At 40.9% G+C, this 24,277-nt stretch overlaps 1 protein-coding gene across 5 annotated transcripts in view; it reads right to left on the bottom strand.

The window, feature by feature from the left end:
* The window catches only part of LOC104314751 (AGBL carboxypeptidase 4), a 977,524-nt gene that overhangs the window by 381,116 nt on the left and 572,131 nt on the right, over nt 1-24,277 (bottom strand). Inside the window, exon 1 of one of the 5 annotated variants that reach the window (XM_069788784.1) lies at nt 14,052-14,457. The exons of 2 other annotated variants lie outside the window; for them this stretch is intronic. In XM_069788784.1, the coding sequence (XP_069644885.1) occupies nt 14,052-14,271 (220 nt within the window). In that variant the 5' untranslated portion in view covers nt 14,272-14,457. Of the gene's footprint in view, nt 1-14,051; nt 14,458-24,277 lie in introns of those variants that run through there. 2 more of the 5 variants (XM_069788783.1, XM_069788785.1) reach the window with 2 other exon arrangements.

Below are 24,277 nucleotides of genomic sequence, written 5' to 3'. Positions count from 1 at the left end.
ATCAAATTAATCCATGGCGTAACTCAACTGATGCCCACTGACAGTTCTAGAGTTTCAACAAGGGATCAATCTGGCCAAACACAAGAATAAATATTGTAAAATGCCAAACTAAATTCATGTGAGTGATCAAAAGTGTCAATGAGTAGCTTGTACTATCACTATAATAAGAGTTAAAGATGCTGTAAATAAAACAACTTTCTAAAAAACATCTGTATTGCGTTAAATTATGTTTACCAACAGTATTTTCATATTCGTAATCTGTTGCCGCAGTTCAAACTCTGCTTAGGTTTAAAGTGAAAATAAACTTGGTAATTCATCCTATACTCTAACCGTCATCTGTCAGCAGTACAGACCTATTTGCACATGCAGCAGATTCTGCTGTTCTGCAAAGAGCAGGGCTGGAAAAGGGGATGCTGCAGGATAGGTTAAAAGGGCATTACAGAAAAGTTGCGTATGGACCAAATCTGTAACGAAACTACTATACAACCCCTATTTCATTAGTTAATGGTACTAATTCTTTTTTTTTTAGATACACAAAGCCAATGAATGCTTAAATTAATCTTTGAATCTTAAAAAAAAAATTGAAGCAAAATACTTTGAAGTCTGAAACATTCTAACACATCTCAAGATTAAATATTTCAAAACATTATTCTGAAAATAAGTTTGAAATACTTCAATATTCCTGAAAAGGTGCAGAGGGGACAGGGTATCAAGAGTGTAGTCTCCCCAAATGTGCCTGTGATCTGTAAAATCCCAGCAGAGCAGACAAGGTCTTAAAAGATTCACAAGCTTGGCTACCTGTTCAAGACACTGACAAGGAGAAATGCATTTAAAGTGGTGTATTCGTACACTGAAATCTTATGAGTAAGAAAACACTTTGAGTCTTCTTATCCACCTGCAAACTGTATTTCAAAGTGTCCCATTAATATTTTTGAAAGTGCCAATGAGGATGGCACTTGTGAGTACTTAGTTGCATTGACTTTTGCTTTCTCAAATTAGCATCTCTCCACAGGACCTCAAAATGGTTAGTGTTGACAGTGTAGAAAAGGGAAACAAAGGTAAATCACTGTTTAATGAGGAGCAAGGCATTCATTAGAAATGAATTACACAGATGAATGCAATTCATTTTGTTACAGATAGAAATGGATCTCTTGTAGGCAAATGGTGATATTACAGCCCAAGGCTATGTAAAGAGAATAGGCACAGAACATGCAGAATAAGACATTAGACAACCTGAAATGAAATGCAGATGGTAGCAATAAATAGTAAGACAGATGCAAAAAGAAACAGATAAACAACAAAAACCAGCTAGGCTTATTTTAGATCATTCTCCATTCCCCAAAGCATCACGGATGCTTATCCCAGTAAAACAAAAAGGCAATCCAACTGTTTCAGTTTTGAAAAATAAACCCCTACGTTTTCGTTTATCTGGAAAACGTAGGTTCATCAGAAAAGTGAGATAACCCAATTCTACTGTCAGAGAGCAGAGAATAAAATAAGAGAGACCTTCTTAGGAAAAAAATACAAATTTACAGACTAAAGGACAGGCTGATGGGTATTCATATCTTCTTGGAAGGATAGAAATTTAAGAATAAATAAATCCACATTGAATAAAAAAAAAAACAAACCCAACTTTTTCGGTGACTATATATTTGGGGGTATCCAATAGATTGAGGAATCATTTGCTAAAATATGTTCTCACAGTTCCGTAGAAGAAGAGCAGCACACGCATACTGCAGAGCCAGCTCCTCTAGAATGCTTTGCCAAATCATCTTCCACAGAACCTGCAGATGAACTCCTTCTACATTGAAAGAATGCAGATCAGTTTCTGTGCTCTGAAATAACCCTTGGCCTCACAACAAGATGGACACAATCCAATTACTTCACATAGTTAAAATTGTCTGCTGGCAACTAGCTGAGGTCACCAGTAGCCAGAACCCCACGCAAACTGGAAATGGACACTTGCCGTCCTTCCCATGGCCAGGGAAAAGCAAGTCTTGAAACACTGATGGAAAGGGGTCACAGAGGAGTAACTGCATGTGCAGACTACAGTGGAAGTTGGCAAATACTTTCCAACAAATAAAACAACGTTAAAATAAAATCAATTTCAAAGAATAGAAATAGTTATCTTTTGATTTTGGCTTTTTTATTCTTAAGTCAATTTATAAAGGTTAAGAACACATTTTATGCACTGAACAACAGAAATTAAAGAAACTACTTAGTTTGGGGTCAAAGAAAACTACGCAAATCATCTGAATTCTTCATTCTCTCCACTCCCCTCCCAATTTCTCAGTTTGCCTATGAAATTTATGTTTGCAAAACTTCACTAGTGGACAGAAGGTAAAAGTTTGTTTATATACCTCCTTACAAATGCTTAGTTTGTACATTGTTGGTGTGTAACCAATGTTTGGCAAATGTCTTCATTTGACTTTCTGATTTTACTGGTCATCCTGTAAATGAACCAATATGTTGAAGAAACGAACTCTCTTCTCCCCACACAAAATTTGAAGAAACAACAGTGAAAATGAGTTTAAACTAAGTTAAAGCTCAGGAACTTTTAATTTAGTCAAGGAGCAAATAATTTTATGGTCCTCTGCCTTTCAACAACAATACATATAATATTTTCTTACATATGTTCTAGACTTTGTAGGCCTGTTTATACCTAACACAATTCATCCAGTGTGTTGGATATGAAAAGGCCTTTTGTTTTTCTTTTTTTTTTTTTAAAAAGTGCATTTCTAACCTCTGTTGTCTTCTGCATTAGCTGCAGATAAAGCCAGAAAAATCTCATTCTGAATTTGAGGCTAATGCTGGAGTACTCGCTCTTGTTCTGCAAATATTAATGGAATTTGGGAAGGGGAGGGAGGGAGAGAGAAGAGACCAGGGGGAGGGGTAGGAGAAACACGAATGTGCATTTAGAGCAGTTGTTCTTAGGACTCTCTGTCTGTTGTTGTGCCAGCGTACAAAAGACAGGTACAAAAGAAGAATCCAGCAAAAAGCAAAACACGCACAATTTTGAGCCAGAAGAAAACCAGGATATGAACCAAATGGCTGGGCAAGCTGCAATTCAGTGCCTGAAGCTACAGAACATGCTAAGAGAGAGAAAGGCAGCCCTAGAAACGTTGTAGCTCAGAGCCTCATTTTGTAAAGACCTGAATCATTTGTCTGGACTTTGTCTCCAGTCATTTAAACCTTGCTACAAGTTAAAAATTGTACCTTCCCTTAGGTGACTGTGATCAGATTGTCATGAAGTTGTGTCTATTGTTTTTCCTACATATGGAATAAGTGGCTCAGTGATACTGGCTACAGAGAACTAGCACTTAACACGCCTAATTAGGTACTTGTAACAAAATACGCAGGGTAGAAGCACAATACAAGAATGAACAGCATTGATTCTCTCTGTTCTTTAAGAAAGGGCATTCTGGAAGACACATGTAAATTAGGAAAAATTGCTTTTGTGCACAGTAGCCATAATGCCAGAGAACACAGTATTCTGTGATTCCATATACAGAATAAAGCATGCTGGAATAACTGCACTCCAGGAAAACGTCTGACCTGGGAGAGATCTTGCCAGTCAACTCCACAAGGTACTGAAGTACAGGGCTCAAGAGCCAGTGCACATGATAGCATCTCTCCCCATACGGCCACCTACCAAAGTTGTTCGGGTAGTAAGAAGGGAACTGCTGAGAAATTTCAGAACGGCTGGGAAGACATTTGGCCTCAACAGTGCTGAAAGAAAGAAAAGCCAAAAAAGCAACCCTGAATTAGAGAATCTGTATCAGCTAGCAAAGGATAAACTGTTCCTGGAATGTTTTCTTCAGTCAGGCCTTTGTTTCAGTGTCAGGATGGGTGGATCCAGGCCAAAAGGTAATAGCTTTAAGACTCCAGCAGCAGGGAACTGAGGCAGGCAAAGTGACTTCAACAGGGCAGGAAGCAATGTGGTTAAATTCAAGTAGAAATATATTAGTGCTCTAAAATTGAAAATCCTATCATGGGATGTAGAATAAAACTATGGAAATCTCAAAGTCTCCTTAAAACATTCCTTACCTTCTAATTTAGAAGTAAGGTCTGAACAAACTAATCCCTTCAAAAAAATAGTTCAAATGCTGATTTTTTTTTTTTCCACCTTTGGAGAAAAAGCTGGAAAAATAGAGGAAGAGGGCTCCACACTCCAAATGGATGAGGGATGGCAGGTCTGGGATCAGTCCAAATAAGGGGTTTGGCAATGCTATAAATCTTACAGTAATAAAACGAAAGAACCTTGAGCAAAATTCATCCTTCCCCTAAGCCTTCAAAAAAATTCCAGCCCTTGTGAAAAGTGATATACTGACAGATGAAAAAATTTACCATCACCCTTCCCATTTCCAGGCATATACCCAACACATATGGACAACACCTGTACAAGATTCCCCACACACTGCTGCATTGAACTGCTTTGCTACTGATTTAGCAACTGTAGGTTGCTTCCACAGAGCAAATAACATTACCTACGTCGGCAGGTTTTGCATCGGTTGCAGTTCATGAAGTAAAAGACACTTATGAACCAAAGAAAAAACCCGCAGCCAAAGGTGTACTTGGTGCTTCAAAGCAAATACACACACCAAGCATGACAAGGCATGGATTCTTAAGTGCCACTTAAACACAAATAAACAATAATCAATATTGCTGTGACTGAGAAGGAAAACAGCATGATATTACAAAAAAAAAAAAAAAGCCACCTAGTTTATTTGAAACTGGAAAAAAAATAATTATAAATTACTTTCTCAGCTAATTCAATGCAAATATTAAAGAAGGACTTTAACAGGAAGAACAGAAGAGATTTCAGAAAATGTAACGATCCTGCAGGCTCAGAAGATATTCAGGATACAGAGGAAGAAATACTTGTCTTATATAAAACAGCTCTGAGCTAGTAATACTCTGAGATTAAGACCACTACCAAAGAAGAAAAAAACCTCAGAATGACAGTAACAGACAACACGGGATAACAAACAGCACTAGCAATGCAGAAGTTGTTTGAAGAGGACAGGTGCCACCAAACTTTATGCTAAAAGGAGGAGGTGTGTGCAGAAGAGGGGTCAACCAGGTGCTGGGACAGTCAGTTCAGGATTTGGATAGTATAATTTACTATCTTGTTTTGCCCTTTTTTGCAGGCTAGAGGAGAGCTTTGTTGGAAGGACAGAGAAAAAGAGGATTACAGAAATCAACATAAGGCACAGTGAAAACACTACACGAACTATATTTAGTTGGACAGAAAGGTAAAGCTGGGTGTAAGCAACAAAAGAGATGAAGCGTAAGAGATAGCAAGAGTTCTGAGTTGGCAATGACAGAAAAGTTTATTCCCCCCTCCCCACCCCAAAATCAAGAGAAATGGACAAAAACAGTAGGAAAATATGTTGGGCCATCCTAAGCATAAGCTGAAAAAGATTTCTACTAAGGATGTCAGAAAGGGAATCTGACAACAAATTTAAGTGAGAAAAGTTAGGAATAAAAAGATAGAACTGAGAGTTGCCATCACCCGGGCTAGTATCACTTCCCAAAAATTTACTAACTAAATAGTCCGGCAGCACTTCCCCAGAAAGAGAAAATGACAACAACACACAAACAAGTGACTAGAAGAATGTCTTCAGAGCAAAAAGAAGAGTGAGTGAGCAAAGAAGTCAGGGAAGAATAACATATCAAGTAACACTGTGACAGGCAAGGCCAATAAACACGTGAAGGTGAAGACATGCTCTTGAGGAACTGGCCAAAAAGGCTGTTAAATCTTGTGAAGTGAATTTCAATCAGGTGTAAAGAATAGGAAAGAGAGCAAAAATAATTCTTAATCAAATTGGGAAAAGGCAGGATAGAAAGGTCTTAAACTACCACTTGACAGGTTTAGAGATGATGGGTAAGTAGGATGATGTGCCAGAAGCCTGAATCAAGACTGCTCACTGATGATGGAGAGAAAGCCACACCTGTTCTGTACAAAGGCACTAAAGAAGGAAGAGAAAGATTAAGGAGCCAAACGCCTACAAAAGCAGAGGACAGATTATATAAACAACTTTTACCTCCTAAGTTCTGTCTGAAGTCCTACATCAAGACTGTCTCTCCCTCATTAATATTCAATAGAATAATACAAGTAAATTCACAGAGCATGGACCTGCTGCTGCTCTCACAAAACCCAAGCCTACCATGCCAGCAACTGAAGCAACAAATGTTGAGGTCTAAACACACACCTTTTCCTCAGTGGAACAACAGAGAAATTCAGTTTAATACTGCTGGGAGTGAGTTACTGATACAGACCCCCATTTGTAGTCAAATTTCTAATGCACATGAAGACATTCAAATATTTTGTAACATTCTCCTTTTGCATGTGTTCATTTATCAGCAGATTGTTTAGACTTACTGAGCATCAGCCCATACGTAAGTCAGACCTGTGCTGCAAGGAAAAAAAAATTATCTTCTTTCTCAATTTCCATTATTAATATGAAATCTATTTCTTAATTCAAAAGTTAATTATTTTTGAAGAGACTTTGTATTAACTAAAAGCAACATGGCTCAAAACTAATACAGCTAGAAATAATTATTATTCTTTTATTCTTTGTCAGCAAAACTCTCCCATTTAACTTCTAGTGGTTTTAGAAGAGTACTTGGCTGCAGTAGAAACCAATGGAGCTGGATGATCAAGTAGACAAGACATTACGCTGAGAAACAGGAAATCATGCTCTTTACAAGTCTGAGGACAGTTTTAATCCTGGATCCAATATTTACTTAAATAGTGACCTTGAATAACTCAACCTTTCCATCTTACTGTCCCCATCCAACCCACTGAAGTGTTGTGTGGATTTGTTAATATTTGTACAATACTCTGAACATGTCGAACACAAAGGATTATAGCTATTATGGAACAACTCTCTTAATCCTTTCTGAAACGAATACAATAATACAATATTATCATTTGTCCTGGTTTCAGCTGGGATAGAGTTAATTTTCTTCCTAGTAGCTGGTATAGTGTTATGTTTTGGATTTAATTAAAAAGAAGAAACCCTGAAAACAAGTAGGATGCTAAAATGCTATCCTTTAAATCTTTCCTCTGTACCTACATATGAAACTCAACTATGGGAATTATTTTTCAAAAGTTTGAATGTGATAAATATTTTATAAAAAACTATTTATAATAAAAGCTATTTCCTTCTTTAAAAGTTCAAAAGTTCATTTAAAGAGATCATCAATCTCAATGACAGCTACAATTTGTCAATCTGGCTGCCCTGACCAGTCAATCTGCATCATACTGTAAAATTATATTAGGACCAAACCCTGATTATGACTTCATGATCACAAAGGCCACAAAGCCATGGAGATATCGCCTACCAGCTATTCAGCAGATAAAGCAGATAAAGCAGCAGCCTACAGGGAACACTCCAGGAAGCCTCCTCAACTATCTCTGCCCAGGGAGTGAGCTTGCTAATGAAACAGTGGGTAGATTTATGCATTTTTTAGTTTACATACAAAAATTACAATGTGGTTCAGCCTCTACTATTTTTAAAGGGTTTCTTTTAAAAAAGCAAATAATTGACTGACTGGCACTTAGGCAATCCACTGGAAAAAAAATGGTTTACTGTTAAATTATGAATACAAAAACATTAACTTACATTTTTCCCCTTTTCACTCCTCTGTGAATTTTAGCATATTTTAATTAGTAAGTGTTAGTTACCATAGCTACCATAACTATACTATCTTTGAAGTCAATTTTATTAAAATCCTGAAATGCATACTTTTACTGTATCGTTGTTAAGCTTATGCAACATATACAAGCATAAGCAGTGTTATGAGGTGCAACATATGTACTAAGACCAAGAGAAATAACAATAGTGTGTGCCACCTGTATGACTTTATGTCATAAAACTAAATAAATAAATAAGTGACTTCTGACTACTAGGGTGAAGCAAAAAGCAAATGTAACTGAGGAACAAGCAGGTCAGTTGAAAAGGGTTTAAGACCAAAAAAACCAATATATTTATTTCCTGAATAAGCACAGTGATACAGGAAAAGAGAAAACTAAATATAAGGGTAAAATCTTCTTGCACATATAAATCCCAGCTTTTTAATTCCTTGCTACCGCCACTTTATCCTGCTGATGAATTATAACCATCACCACTACCATAAGGGTTACTCTACGCCACTACTTACCAGCCAGTTTTAAAAGTTCCAAAATTTTTTTGCTACTGCAATTTAAGCTTTGCACAAATGTGCCATATTAAGACTTCAATGCTGAACAAACAGAAATGACACACAAAAAAAAAACCCAAAACTGTGCCTTTGTATAAGTCCTTCATATCTCAGATATGCTCCTACAGTAAAATTTAGAAGGGGGGGGAACCCCACTCTTCATCTTAAAAATAACCAGAAATGGATCAAACTCAAAATGAGTGTGAACTTTAGCTGTAAATATTTTTTATGAATACCGCCACACTTGCATTCAGGATTATATTTAAGAGTGTGATGTAGTTACTCTGTTACGCAGAATGATTTGGTGAACCTCTCCCTACAGCCAGATCTTTCACCTGGTAAAAAAGGCAACACACAGTAGCATGCCAGTTAAGTATCTGACAAAGTAGGCCATACACCTCAAACATCACAGCAGAAAGTTAAAAAAAAAAATTTAAAAAATCATATTTTGAACGAGGTTACTTCAGCACTGCCTAACCTGCTGGCCTTACTTTCTTTCAGTGACCGCAAGGCCTGATGCGCAGGTACAGCAGACAGATAGCACAGTTAGGAAGAGCTGGACTTGCTGCTCAAAGGCAGCGACACACAAGCTCATCCACAGGTACTCCAGAACTACCCCAGGACAAAAAAAAAACAACCAAACAAACAAACAAAAAAACCCCACCCACAAACAAACTAAAAATAGCCTGTGAGAAACCACTACCACTACTGGAAGGTTTCCTACAGCCTCCTCCTGGCACTTCCTTTACCCAGGGCAACACCTGGGATCACCCAAGAAGCAGTTGCAGGGGTTTTGATTTTTTTTCCTGGTGCCATTTCTCCCCACATCCCTGTCACACACCATATGAGCTGCATATAACGACAGGGGACAGACCTAGAGCTTTCTAGGAACAAAGAAGTTAGCAAACGCTGTCCCTACCACAATAGTTCATTCAGTCCACAGACTGCCCCGGGAAAGGAAATGAGACATGCGGACTACACATGAACACAGGATGGAGCTTGGGTACACAGCGACCACAGCTATGACCTGTTCTACCTCCCCAAGCTGTCTGAATAGCGCAAGGAGAAAAAAAATGCAGAAAGCAGCACAAGACTACAGAAATACCAATAAAAGCTTTAAGTTAGTGTTGCACATCAAGACCACTTTCTGACTTAAATTTTGTATGCTCTTGATATAATCTAAGATCTCATCTTGTAAATTTTCACCTATTCCAGCACTTTGACAAAGGGTCTTTCCTGCATTAGCTATCTGTAGCAAAGAAGCCTGCTTCAACTTCTTAGTGTGTATCCACCCTCAACCTTACTCAAAACTCAGTCCTAGAATTATTTAATTTAAAATTGTTCTGGGAACAGAGATTTTACATGTTTCTGAAACACACAGCAAATTACTTCACCATGAGCTGTACAGGCTTTTTGAAGATTTTTTTAAATCACCTAATCTATTTTACTAAGATAGGAAGCACAACATTTTACAAAGGGGCAAGAAAGAAGATGAATGCACGCAGGTATTAATACATCTGCTGTGGCAGCTAGGGAATTGCTGTGAGAATCTGATGGAGATGCGTTTGTTACGATTGCGTGGGTGGGAAATGTTGAGGGCAGCAGCTAGAGAGAACAATTATTTACTGCAGTCAGTAAAGAATGCCTCAAATTAGAAGATAGTCACTATTAACTTGTTAACAAACATAGCCTGAAGTAGTGAACTTTAAAAAGTCCCTGAACCTCAGTTCATCCCACCTAACACTCATCACTTTGCAAAGCAAGAAAAGGCTCCAACAGGGTCATCTAAGGACCATGCTAGCTCCTTTAAGGTGCACATGCTTCTAGACAAAATTCTGCTAGTGACAAGCGTGAAAAAGTTGCAAGTGGCACACATAGTTCAAGAAGGGGGACCAGAAAAACAGCTTTTCGGCATTTTAAGAGGACAGAAAAGAAGAAAAAAGGAAGGGTGTGGATGATCAGAAAGACAGACTCAAACTCCTCCTGAAAAACCGTCTACTATGTTTGTATTCTCAACAAGACAGACCAGTTAACATGCCACTTCAAAAAACCTGCTATACAGTGAAACTCTAGTCAGCTGAGCTATATTTTCCATTCCAGAGGTAAATAAAATTATTCCTTTATTACTACATAACATCAGTTGCCTGTTAACCAAACGTTGAACTTGTTACGGCACAAAATGTTCATTTTAGCATGCCTTCTACGGCTCGAAGGTCTAGAACTGTCTCGAGCTGGGGGTTAACCTTTCTGGTTTGAGTCTCTGGCTAACTTTTGAAAAAGTCAAAGGTTGCCAGACCAGCTCATACCACCACTATCAGCAGTTCCCAATCATACACACACAGACACAAGAAAAGCGTACAGCTTCTCAGAGTTCATCTATCACTCTGCTGTAACGCTACTACATATTACTTCTTACGGAAGTATGCAAAATAAATGACTATTTATCTCTTCAACATACCAAGACTATCAGAATTACTTGATGTTCTGAGCATGCCCAGAACACTTGTCTTTTTTTTTCTTTTAACATTTGTGATACCTTTACAGCATTGCTATCTCCTCTGCAGCAACAATAATATGCCTCACAAGTGTACGGGCTTCCAACCATCCAACCTAACACAAAGGATTAAAGAATTGCTTATAGACTCTCTCAAATATTTCACAAACTCTTCACACAACCAATGCTCCAAATAAAACTTGGTACTATGGGCATGAACACTGACTTATCCCTGTGTGAACTCCTACTTTTCAAGGGTAAAAGCTTGACAAGTATCTAAATTTCTTTAAACATAACAGGAAAGGAAAACTCTTTCAAAAGAAAAAAATCACGACTCTAATATGGGTCTTGTACCTGTGTTCCTCCTCTACTCCTTTTTTTTTAGGTCGCTAAAAAGGAAAACCAAGTGGATCTGTTTCTCAGACTATGATTAACTCCCACTGCGTGGACAGTGTTTGATCATGAAAATATATATAAATAGGTACAACTCTGCTTACTTGAGCAGCCTTGTTAAATGAGTGTAAGAAAATTGGGCACCATTCAAAGTGTAAGAGAATACTGTGCAGACTCAAAAAAAAAAAAAAGATTACTTTTCCCCCCCTTATTATTTTTTGTTGTTTGTTTAATTTAATACCTGTACCATGACTTTAATCCTGAAATCTGTTCCTAATGGGGAATACTTGGACCAAAGCAGTAAATCCTTAAAGTCACCGATGTACTAATTTGTGCAGATAAGAGTTCCTTCAACAAATTCAAAGCCAACTATGTATATTTTATATATAAAATCAACTCTAATTTACCTTACTGCTAAGGTAGGCTGGAATCCTTTAGAATGAAAAGTTCTATACTAGTACGTGAAACATTACTGCAGGCTCACAGAATTATTTTTTAAACTAAATAAGCAGTTTGCATAACATCAGAGTTGTAATGTTTGCCATAAGAAGTTGTCATAATCTGTAAAAGTAGAGTTGGTGACTATAAACCAAAAAAACAACCAATAAGATGTCTTCGTGCAAGATCAACTTTGCTCCCCGAGGTTTTTAACCATAATAAAAACAAACACCAATATTAGAATTTTGGGGAGAAAGTGACAACTTTAAATGTAAGTAACCTTTTGTATACAACATACATTTAATTCAATTACGGTATTTTTACATGGTGCAGGGTGGAAAGAAGCACAGAAGTAAGGATTCATTTGGTGTGTTCAGGTGAGAAGTTTTCCAAGCATGTAAATTACAGACCTAGTCAGATATATTGAGATGTGACAGATGTAATAAAGATAGCTGTATGTTTCTTTCTATTCCTGGCTCATCTGGAGAGTGTCCTGTAGAAATTCAAATCTCTGGGGAGCAATTAGTACAAATCACTAATAGAGGTAACAAGTCTTGTTCTCTGGAGGAAACAGCATATATTGGTTTGTTCTGGTTCAAGTGAGATGAAACAAAGGGAAACTGTAGAGAAGTGCACTTCTCCTAGGTACGTACAGACTCTGTCTGGAACAAGGGAACTGACAAAGTAGGTGCACTTTCTGCTGGAAAACGGAGGCAACCTGGTAGGCTCAACGTGTGAGCAAAATGCCTACTACTAAATATTGCTCTGAAACAGTTTATTTATGTTGAGATGAACATGAGGAACAGAAAGGGCACTGCTGCTGCAGTTCTCCAGTGAGAAAGAGGAAAGTGAAGTCCAATCGGGATGCCCTTGAGAAGAGGCCAAGCAAACCCTGAACGCTGACGCCGCTGGCCTCCACGGATGTGATGGGTAACTTGCAAGAAATACTTCACATACCAATTCTCCTCTGCTGTAGACAGGACAGACAAAACACAGGCTGGCATAGGACCACAAAAACTTAGCAGGAGAATCCACTCCTCTGGTAGGCTATCTTATTAGTTCTCCCGAACTCCTGGAATTGCAAATATTCAGAAATCGGAAAAGCTTTACAGGGAAATGACATACATGTTTGCCTGTTTCTTGTTCTTTCCAGTCATCTGTTTATGGCTGCTACTGGAAAGAGGATAATGGTGAAAGTCACTGCCTGAGCCAGGGACCAAAAATGGACCACCACCAGGCTGAACTGGTTTAGGAACTTTCATTTTCAAAAATAAAAATAAAATTAAAAAATACTACTTTTACATGACTTTAACACCAAGTTACTCTGTTTAGAGATCAGAACTCAGCGTTAACTTCTCAGAACTTGATACTAGACAGCAGAGTTTTTTAAGCCCATTTCACGTTTGGGGAAACAGCTAACCAGTATTTCTCCCCGAGTAGAAAAGCCAGGATCAGAACCCAATGTCCTCTTTGCTACCCAGACTGACATTTCAAATGGTCGTCGCCATCTTTCAACAGCCTATTGGGCAAGTCCACACCAGCCAGTAATTTGCTACAAACAACACACAACGTCAAACTTCCTTTCTATGTCAACTCTGACTACAGCAGGGTGTTTTGTGTGGCTGCAAGAAAACTAGGGAAAGTCTTCAAGGCAACGTGCTGCCAAAGAGCTGTGGTGCGGGGACACACATAGCAGAAGTACTCTCTCACAAGGGCTGAACTCATTTAAATGGCCAAAATGTGGGTGGGTTTATTAATACACACTTTAATTGGTCCTCTTAGCTAAAGAGATGTTCGTAAGTTAAACATGAAACCAAATGTAGCAAAACCAAGCTTAACAAGCATAATACCTAAAGGTCTGGTTCCACTCTCGCCTTCCAATTTGTGAAGTCACTTAAACTAACAAAGCGGACGCAAACCAGTACCTCTCTTAATTTGGCAACGTGCTGCCAAACTGCAAAGGTATATAAATGACTCCATGCACTATAAATAAAGTGTGTATGAAAACCTCAACTTTTTTTTTTTTTTTTGAAGTTTCTGATCCCCCCCCCCCGCCGCTGCGTAACGATGGGCACTAACTACTGCGGGTGGGCTCACGGTTATTTCAGAAACCCCTCCGGAGGAGCCACCACGCCTCACAGTTCACGCAGGAACGCGGCGCTGCCCGCCCGGCAGCAACCGCCCCGCGGGACCCCCCCAACCCCCCCCCACGCCACCCCCTCAGCCCTTCCCGGGCCTGTGGCCGCTCTGCTCAGGCCCCACGGTGCCCCGGGAGGGGGTGGGATGGGGTGAGAAGGGGTGCCCCCCCCCCCCAACCCAACCCGTCCTCCCGCCTCACGGCGCCCCCCGCCCGCCATGTGCCGCCCGGGCTCTGAGCATGTGTCGGCGCGATGCCGCCCCCTCCCCCTCCCCTCTCCCCCCCCCCTCAGCGGGGAGGGGGCGGCATTTGGGGCTTCCCCCGGCCCGCCCCACCCCACCTTCCCCCCCCCCCCGCGGCCCGGCCCCGGCCCGCCCTCACCTGCCAACGCCAGGATCTGGGCCTTGTGGAGCAGCAGGCGGTCGCCCCACTCGCCGGGGCTCTCGTCGTCCTCCTCCGCCGCCTCCTCGGGGTTGCGGTAGACCGTGTAGACCTTCTGGTTGTCGAAGTCGAGCTGGGACGTGGGGCTGAAGTCCTGCACGCAGGAGACGGGCAGCGCGTAGCAGACGTTGTCCTCCAGGAACCGCACAAAGGCGTACATGGTGCGGCGGGCGGGGCGGCCGCGCCGGTCCCGCGCTCCCCGCTCTGTTATTGTTCCTCAAAATCCGCCTCTGCGCTCGGCTGAGCTCGCCTGGCCGCGCCGCCAGCCGGGCGGCCGCCAGCTCCGGGCAAGGCACGAGCAATCCAACGCGGAGCGACGCGAGTCGGCTTGCCGCGCCGCGAAGGGGCGGGTGGGGGGGGGAACGGCGACGGGGCCGGGCGGCGGCGAGCGGGCGGAGGAGCAGCCCCCCCCCGGCTCCTCCGCCTCGGGCCCATGAGGAAACACACCCCTTCCGGCGGCCTCACCCTCCGCGGGGCGCGGGCTCGCCTCAGCCTCGCCGCCCGGCAGGCCCGGGCCTGCCCCGGCTCCCCGGGAGCGGCCTCACACCTCGGCTGCGGAGGGCGGCGGGGCGGGCAGGTGCCTCCGTCCGAGAGGCTTTCGAGGCGCCAGGCCGTGCTCGCCGGGCGCCGGTGTGCGAAGGGAGGGCTCCCGCCCCGCAGCCTCCTCGGCCGTGGCCCTGGCTCCCTCGCTCGACCTCGTCCCCGGCAAAGGCCCCGGGAAGCTCTTTTCCCGAGTTGAACACGCCTTGACGCCTGTTCCGGAGAAACAGGCCGCCTCCCGGGTCGGTGGCACCCGGGGAGGTCTGCTCCCGGGCCGGGGCAGCGCAGAGAGAAGGGGTAGGGGGGAGCCGAGGGAGGCTACGGCCACGCGAGGGGAGGAGAGCAGATCCTTGGTGGCCAAACAACGCGACGCAGGACCCCGTGCTCATTTGCCAGGTATCGACGGAATCCGAAGATCGTTTTTTACCTGAAGGTCTTCAGGGTAACGCGCAACTACCTGCGCTCAGTGGCGATTGCTGGAAGAACACAGAGCTTCCCTGCCCTCCCCCGAAACAGCACAGAGTTGAGGAATTCTGGGCAGGTGGCTAAGGACAAAGGTTGGAGACTGTGCCATTTTTGGCACAAATTCCCAAGCTTTTGGAGATGATTCCATACTGAGTATGGGCATTTTGAGCTTCCTGTATGAAAAAAATAGTGTGGCAACACTGCTTACGGTTCACAGCAAACTCTTATCCGTGTTTCTAGTGCTGAGGTCCGTTTTACCCAGCCAGTGTTAGGAACAGAACAATAATATGTGGAGACTTATTTAAAGAAAAAAAAAAAAGAAAATCACAGAATGTGTAATAAACAAGAGAGGGGCATCACTGGTTTTCTATTCACGAAAAGCCAACACAAAATGAAACCAAAATGTACTGTCTTTTCTGGTTTGCGTATCTCCAAGTGTCTGCAGTACGATCTGTACCCAGTACACTGAGTTTAACCACACCAAACTTGTTTTTCCTAGTTATCTTTTATAGACTTCTTAGTACATGGGAACAGACCACAAGCTGGAAAACCTGAAGTAAAGTTTTGACTGAGCACTGGCACAGGCTGCCCAGAAAGCTTGTGGAGTTTCCATCCTTGGAGATAACTAAAAAGCCATCTGGTAACGGTCCTGGGCAACCTGCTCCTGGTGGCCCTGCTTGAGCAGGGTACTGGACAAAGTGACCTCCTAAGGTCCCTTCCAACCTCAGCCATTCTGTAAAAGTATCAGAAGCTTACAGTTATGCCCGGGAGAGGTCTGTCTGTCTCTTAAGCAACGCATGAAAACACAAGGAATGCATACAGGTATAGTTAAGCTGATGTAAATATTTCAGTAACAAGCTGTAAACTTCCCATACAATAATGGCAGCTTTATTATTTTAGCAATTACAGAGTTTTGCAAATACTTCAGTTTAAGATTGGGGAATTAAATGGCAGTACTTTATGTTAACAATAAAGTATTGCCAGACTGGTATGTAATTACAGGCAAATATAAGTCTGCTACAAAGTATGGATGACAAATGTATTCTAGTAGCTAGGCTGCGAGGGAAATGAAATTCCAGCAAAGATTGTGTTGCTGATCAAACAATAACAGCTGCCGTAGCACTCCTATCTCCTCTACCTCGTGTTACGGTGGAGGTAGAGGGAGCTGCAGAAAGACAACAGGACATACTGATAGCTGGAATTACTCTGTGGACACTGTTAAAATTATGTGAAGGACAATTTTGTCCCGCTAAGTTCAGTGGCTAGTGAGGGATTCGGTACAATGACTCTTACCGGGATTGTATTTCCTCTGCAACTGAATTCAATTAGCAACATCTAAGACTGCTGTCGAGGGAAAGGAACACAGAGAAATAGAGAGACTGGAAATAAGAGGGGAAAGGAAGAGAAGCTAAGGACTCAAAAATTGGGTTGACTTAGAAGGGGAAAGATCTCTTCAGGTACCAAGGAGGCATGGGTAATTTGCCCCAGTGGAAGAAAACTGAAAGACTTCATGTGAAGGCAACTAGCGTCACAGTGGGTTTTTTTGTTTGGGTTTGGGGGTTTTTTGGAAAAGGAACACTAGGCTGGTATTTGCAACATTTCACATTTGAAGGTTCAATTACAGCAAAGGCTGTAAAGATCTTTGATCTTTGTATCAGCAGCAAAAAAAGGTCTCAAATCTTTTAGAAAGGCTGTTTCACAGTTCTCCACTGAAGGACGTTTTTGGGAACAGATTAAGGGTCGGGATGATAAATGCGTGTTTACACTTGGTCCCTGGCACACACATTGAGCCAGAAGGCATTATAATGCTAAAGAATTAATAATGATCCCATAACGTATCTCGTCTGCCTACAAGGAACAGTGTTAATTTCTGGCTTTAACATCTATAAATAATCTGCACTGGTTAGCTGTGAAGCTGAGGAAAAGATCCATTTGAGCACAGAATGAAACACAAATATTGTCACGCCTTTCTTTTGGACCTTTCCCATTTCTGCTCATGGTTAGCCAGCTGTTTTAACGGTGAGGTTAGCTTGAGGTTTAAAGATGTAGAGCTGTTTTAAAGGTGTAGATTTTAAAACTGATTGTTAAGGGAATTACTGGATCCTCACCAGATTCAAATCGTCTAGCAATTCCAGCCTTTTAGGAACAACACACAACCCTGCTGAGAAGTAGATTGTCATACTTTCAAAATACAAATGAAGCCTCAGCTTAAAAAGTAAAAGTGTCGCTCCAAGAGTCAGGAAACCACAAAGCACGGTCCCAGCCCTTGTGGGACTTGTGAGTGGCTGTTTCCTGGAACACTACCTATATTTTGCTGCTGTTATTTTTCTTGAAAAGTAAAAAAAGTGTTGAAGCAAAAGCTGATGCCTGCTGCTTTGATGTGCACTCTGTGTTTTCACTTAAAGATACAAAGTGAAAAGCTAATAGTACCAGTAATAGTTACGCAGGTGCTAAATCTCTTTCACAGCAACACATTAAAATTAGGCTCATCAGTCATATTACTTCTATGTTTAATACTAAACCCTCAAGGGACACCATATTGATTTTAAATCTACTGATGAAGACATTCCCATTTTCTTTTACCGTTCAAGTGGAGGTGCTTCACTACTACCTGACTACTCAGCAGTAACAGTACACTGGACTACTGCTAGGAATCCCTACACATTCAGTATGTGGTTTAGAAAACTATTGTTTTCTTCTGAATTTTTTTATACTCCAAGTAGTGCATTTCTTACGCAATTGTTTTCAAGCTCATATATACCCTGAAGGAAAGATACAGTCATAATTTTTTTAGGTAACGCTGTATTTTAACAATGGCATTTAAAGTCATAAAGCTTAAGGAATAACTCAAGTAACAACGCACAAGAACTGAAGGCTGCTCAAAGGTTTATGTACGTACATGCATACAATCTACTCACAATCTGGTTAATTTTTACCAAGAATATGATCAATAGGGTGGTCAGAAGATACCTCCGTTCCATAGTATCTCATTTTTTATCTTATGATAAAGCGCAAGCTAAAGTCATTTCCAGGTGTAAATGAATCTTGCTCTGAACGAAGTCATATACAGCTTCTAGGTGTTTTGACACAGAGTGAGTGGTTGGAAGGGGGCGATCTGCTAGCTAGACAAAGAGAGCAGGGCAGGCATTCCAGAGGGTCGTTCCCCTTTAGATTTTTAAATCATTTTTAACTTTCAAGACACTGTTGCCACACTCTGCTTTCAGCGTCACAATGATGACATATAAAATGCAAACAAACAAAAAAAGAGGTCCAGTTCCTGTATGATCCTAGAAGATGGACGAGAAAATATTTGTGTCCACATACAATTTCCGAAGCACTCCAATACCAAGAGAATAGTATGGGAACCTAGATTACATAGATAAATTCTTAAGATTTAATCTTTTGAAATCTATGGCCTTAAACCATCCTCAGAAGAGGAAAGTCATCACTGCAAAGCTATTTAGTCCCAATTCCTGAGAGTGATCTAACCTTTCTTGGGGCTGAGGATAATACTCAATCATCTTTTACATTAAACTCGCACATCCTAACAGAATATTCTTTCAAAGAAATGAAACCTAAGGAACACTTTATGGATCCATTCGCATAGGAGACACTTATTTCCCAGCTGGTATATTCTGTAGCATGAAAAGGTAATGATTAAGCCAAAGTGACCACTGGAGAAGGCACTTTCCTCACTGTTAATGACTGGCTGGAAAAACCAAGGGCCAAAGAAAAAGCCAGACAGTCATTAACTGCTGAAAATTCCTGACCTAAAGGTCATTATTACTATTATAAAACTGGAAAATGAGAAAGTGATTATTTTCTTTGGGTTTTTATATGTATTGAAAAGATAAAATTCCAGTGTCTGTTGCTGTGGATACTGGTCTGTAAGATACTTATCTTCCCCATTCTGGCAGGCTATGCATGGATAGATCTGGGACTGGCAACCCTTCAAGAATGTGTGCCAGACTGTATTTTCCTTTTCCAAATTACAGGTTAAACGTGCCCACAGAAAGTCAACAGGAATCGGGAGGCGCTGCCAGTCGGCGCTATCTTGCCTCGGTGTGAGGCAGTAATTCTCCCCACTCAATTCTCCCCACTCTCACCCAGTCCTTTGCTCAGTGGGAGCCAGAAGCTGGGTTGTCTGGGAGCTGCAAATGACTCTCAAATTGTCGTGACTTTCAGCTCCCACCCTGCTGTATACCATTCAAAATCTTGCTAAATACCATCTTCTGTACTCAGGCAGTATGCTGTTTTCCATGCCGTAAACTTCTTCTCTGAGAGGGAAGTAGGAAAGACATTTTCTTTGAGCTGCCTCGTGCGTGGACTCACCTTTAAAACATGTCCTTTTGGTATCACTGCCACCGTCTTCAAGAACTTCAGGAAGACAATATTGCTGTTGCAGCCCAAATGATCTTTGTTGCTACTACCATCCACTGATGGCTTCAGCCTGTATATTTTCACTCTATCTGGAAATTTTATTTGAGATCTCCCTTTCCTTTTCTAAACCAGACTTTTCCCTGGCTTTTGACAGACATTGTACTACTATGACTCTAAAAGTAGCTTTACATACATCGATTTTGCACCACTGCAAGAATTTGATTCCTTCTGTACCTTAGATGACAAAGTGACTTTCATTTGGCAAGGACTAAAGTCTTTTTGTAACCTTTGGTCTTCAGTGTAAAATATCATTACTAGACACTGCCCGTGATTATGTTATGCTTTAGACAGAGCTTCTGGGTAAGCCGATATTAATGACCCTTTTTCATAGTATTTCCATTTCGGTTTTCTACTCTCACGTCCGTACAGCACTGTTCTGTCTTGAACCAGCATTTATATCTCATACTGTCAGGGAAAACGATCCTGCAGCCCTTTTCTGTATAGACTTATTCTGCTTGAGAGGTTCACATATGTAATGTGAGATGTGCGCAGTAGAAAGGGAGGTCAACTACTACTGAGTACATTTTTTCCAGAGTGGCACCTCCACATGTTCACACTTCCACTTTCCTTCAGAAGTCTGATTTTAGCGGGAGGCTGGACAGGACCTAGAGATGGTTCTTTCTGGTTTGGAAGGTTCTTGGCAATCAGCAGCAGCAGAAATGAGATTGCGGAAGTGAGGGCAGTCAAAACTGCTTAAAGAGATATGTTTTCACACCCCAGTGCTTTTTAATTCATACTCTTGTCATACTCTTTCTAATCCCTTTCAGGGCCGGCTATATTTCAGTATAAAGTGAGTTTTTAGTAAATATTCCCAGGAATTAGTGCTCACATCTCACCACTTCAGAAGAGAAGGAAGAGTTTTCTACTTCTAATGCAAGTCACAATCTGAGATGGACCAGCAGCTCTTCTGAAGAACATCAACTAATGTGAGCACGTAAAATCCTGTTGTGGAAGGTGAATGGGAGATAACGGAGCAGGAATAATCCTCAGAATATTTCAGAAAAGTGCCTTTCTGAGCTATGTCTTGTTAATAAACACATTTAAATTAAAAGAACATAATTCTTCACGGTTGGCAAACTGAATGCTGAAACTGCTGGATACTGAAAGTGCAAGTGCTCACTGATAAAAAAAAATTCACGATACTCTGTGAACCTCTCCACTCTTACTAAAACCAGACATCTTTATCATTTGTGAGTAACAAATGAAGTTGCACCTGGTCTGCGCTAGTAGGCAAATTAAAAAAAAACAACAAACCCCCATACACAACAAGCAAATGTTAACTAGAAGGAGTTGCTGTCACCCGGCTCCCAAAAATTCGTTCCATCACCGGATAACTGTGATGGACCCCACCAGGAATTCATCTAGTTCTTCCAGGAAGAGTAACTCCTTTTATCTCACACAGCACAGAGAACTGGCATTTATCTTTGCCCCGCTTACAAGAAAGGTGTTCCCTCAAAATAGAAAATGGCGTAGGAAACTGATAACCCAAGCGGTGTTTGAAACCTCAAGGGGCTTCATGCTTTTCTAGTATTTCCCACAAAAGCCTGAGCAACATCCATTGTGCAACAATATTTAACATGCAGGGGAATCAGGATCTTTTTTAAAGTGTGATCAGAAAGGAAGGCCCTTCATAGGCTGTGACAGTATTCCTCATAACAAAGAAAGCTTTGCTTCATAAAGAAATATCTTGTACTGGAATACCCTAGGGAAAGTATAGGTTTGGTTTTTTAAACAAAGACGCGGATTTTTGAGTTCGAGGTTCACTTTAAGTACTCTTCTAACATGAATATGTTTAAGGATGCTCTATCAAGTTCATGCATGAAATGTCATCCAGCCGTTAGTATATTTCTATGCAAATACAGCTGTGAAAGCTAATAACTGAAATCTGCATTTTTTTCACATTTCCAGCATATTGTACAACTTCTCATTCTTTTCTGTTTTGTAACTCACATTAGCCTCTTGTATCAATAAAACAAAGCTCAGGTTATATTGCCTCCTGCTTAAATTCTCTATAAACATCAAAGCTGGACATTTGAATAAGCAATTTAATGTATACATTTTTATTCAGTTCAATATACTGATATTCTCCTGGTCGGAATAAGAATTCTGCAAGATGACTGCAGAGAAACATACCATTCAGAATATGAATTGGAATGTTCTTGCAACACTTTTCAGTGAGGATGGTGTGATATTAAGATTAGATCCTGCATATAATCAAATTTTGAGGCTTGTACACACAGCCTGGTATTTCTTTTCCTTTATAAGGTTTGTATGCAAAAACACAGCAATCCAGTATTTTGAATACACTGTCTGCAGATACTACACAGTCCAAACTGATGAAAAAATGTCAGTGAAAATAAGAAACCGTCTGGGGCACTGCAGCGTACGACAACTTCACTAAATTAATCTTAACTACTTTTACTATTCTGAGGACAGAAAATATCGCAAAACCAGTCTTTCCAGAACAGCTAGAGTAAACAGGGCTTATGTCCATCCCTATACTCAGTCTTGGTGTGTAGATTGACTCTTTGGGAGCTGTAAGTATTTCCATAATCTTTCAAATTCTCTGATATGATACACACAGAATTTTGTCCGAATGGCCTATATATTCCAAATTCTCTCCCTTTTTATTTACAAGCACATGTAAGAGGTAATAAAATAGAAAAGATAAGATAGGTGGGGAGACAACAGGGATTACATTACAAGCAAAAGGTGGCACTACTGAGAATATATCACAGTATTCAGTGAACATAAATATAAAGCATACCTACGATTTTTATCCAAAAACACGAGAGAGAAACAACCACGGAGCAAAGGAAGTCTAAATTTTGTTTAAGGTCTAAAACAGAAGCAGCATAGTGTAGTAGCTCAAGCTACTGCTTCAAATAGTTAACTGGTTGAGAAGTAAGCTAATAATGGTTTAGATAAATTTTCACTTATGAAAAGTGTTGAATCGACACATTTCTTAGCAAGTAAGGACAGTTCAGCAGACACCATTATCTGCCTTGCCTCTGACCTGGAGGGACTATCTCTACAATGAAAGGCATACTCAGTCTCCAAGGGCAAGGCAGTCTTTAATCCCACAGTGTGATTACTAACAAGGACACCAATTATAATTTAACAAAAAAGGGGAGAGAGCAATTTAATTATACTGAGGCTTCTATATATACCTTCATGATCAGCTACTGCCCACAGAAACTTTTCACTGATTTTACACACCATGTGTGACACAAATATTTTGATTTTCCATGGTCTTCCCAAAACTCACTGAATTCACTCCTGACCACTATCACAGTATTGTTTTTAAAACAAATCTGTTCATCAAAAAGAACAAGGACAGTAACCAGTCTTGCTCACACCTCACGTTGTGAAATGGACTCAGAGGTTGGAACTAGAAAGGACTGTGGTGGACCTCAAATACCTACATGCAGCTTTACAATCCAAGAAATCCCACAGAGTTATTGCTTACCCTGCAGGGCTGTCTCGGAACAAGATCTCAAATACCATCTGTGCTCAGCGTGGAAGCTGCCAAAATCCCATCGGCTGAAACCGTGGAGCACAGAGCACTGTAACTCCCATCCTCCTCTGGAGCAAAGACTGGAAGAGGATACCTCCATCTTCTTACTTTAACAGCCTGAAATTCTCACCTGAAGGTAGATATATGTAAACCTCCTTTCAAAATACAGGCCGAGAGAGATTTCTTTTAAAATCAGCCAGCAAGACCAGGAGGACACCACAGTGATGTCTCCCATCTTTTATCGATAACCTCCCCGCTGGGGCCCTTGCCTGGCAAGTGAGATGCCTGGCTTTGGTTCCCCCATCTGGCTGAAGGGGTTCAGACCCCCACTCTGCATCTCCAGTTGTAAAAATCCTTTTCTTCATCTAGACGCACACAATTTCCTCTAATTAAAACCCCCAGGAAAGGAATGCATGTGTCTCCCAGTCTCAGGCTCAATGTATTATATTCCAGTTGACTTGTTACTGATCACTTGTAAAGGTAAAAGCACAGCAGGTGACCACGTTATTGCAGGGTAACATATTTCTTCTGCTGAGAGCAAACTACTTTGCATTAACTCATGTTTACCAATTGTAAAAGCACATACACGGGCACTTACTGTAAATCAGCTGATTTGCAGGAAACTTGTTATTCCTCTGTAATTTATTCAGGGGTCTATATTATGGAGAGAAAAAAGTTGCTGAAGTGGGAAGTAAGAAAAGTAATTAATAATTACACTTACTCTTAAATGCCTCAGATAGCTCCAAGGTTATGTTTCCTCCGACAAAATATTCTCAGTGACCCTACTTGCTGCTCTTACAGTGCGTCACATGTTTTGGCTTGCTTGGGGTTTTGGTTTTTTACACCTTCAGATTTGAAGACAAGTGGAAGTGGAAAAAAAAAATATTTACATATGAATGCCCCATTTTATTTGTTTTATGTTTTGGGGTTTTTAAATTGTGGTCCTCACTGAAATAGCAAGATCAATATAAACTGCCTGCTTAGGAAGTCTAAGAAGAATATTAGAACATCCTCTGTCTTAAAAATCCCTCTAAAATGGCGGCTATGTCTTTGGGATGCGATTTAATGAACATCAGTGGAAGACTGTCAGTAATCAGCATTGCCGAGTGGTTTATTTACTTGGAAAGTAAAATGGGTTTCGGTATGTAATTTTTATCTTTTAAGTTTAGAAGTTTTGGTCCTGGTGATAAAATTTACCAAGTTA

The sequence above is a fragment of the Haliaeetus albicilla genome, chromosome 8, assembly GCF_947461875.1.
Source record: "Haliaeetus albicilla chromosome 8, bHalAlb1.1, whole genome shotgun sequence".
Lineage (NCBI taxonomy): Eukaryota > Metazoa > Chordata > Aves > Accipitriformes > Accipitridae > Haliaeetus > Haliaeetus albicilla.
This window is presented reverse-complemented; position numbering and strand designations above follow the sequence as displayed.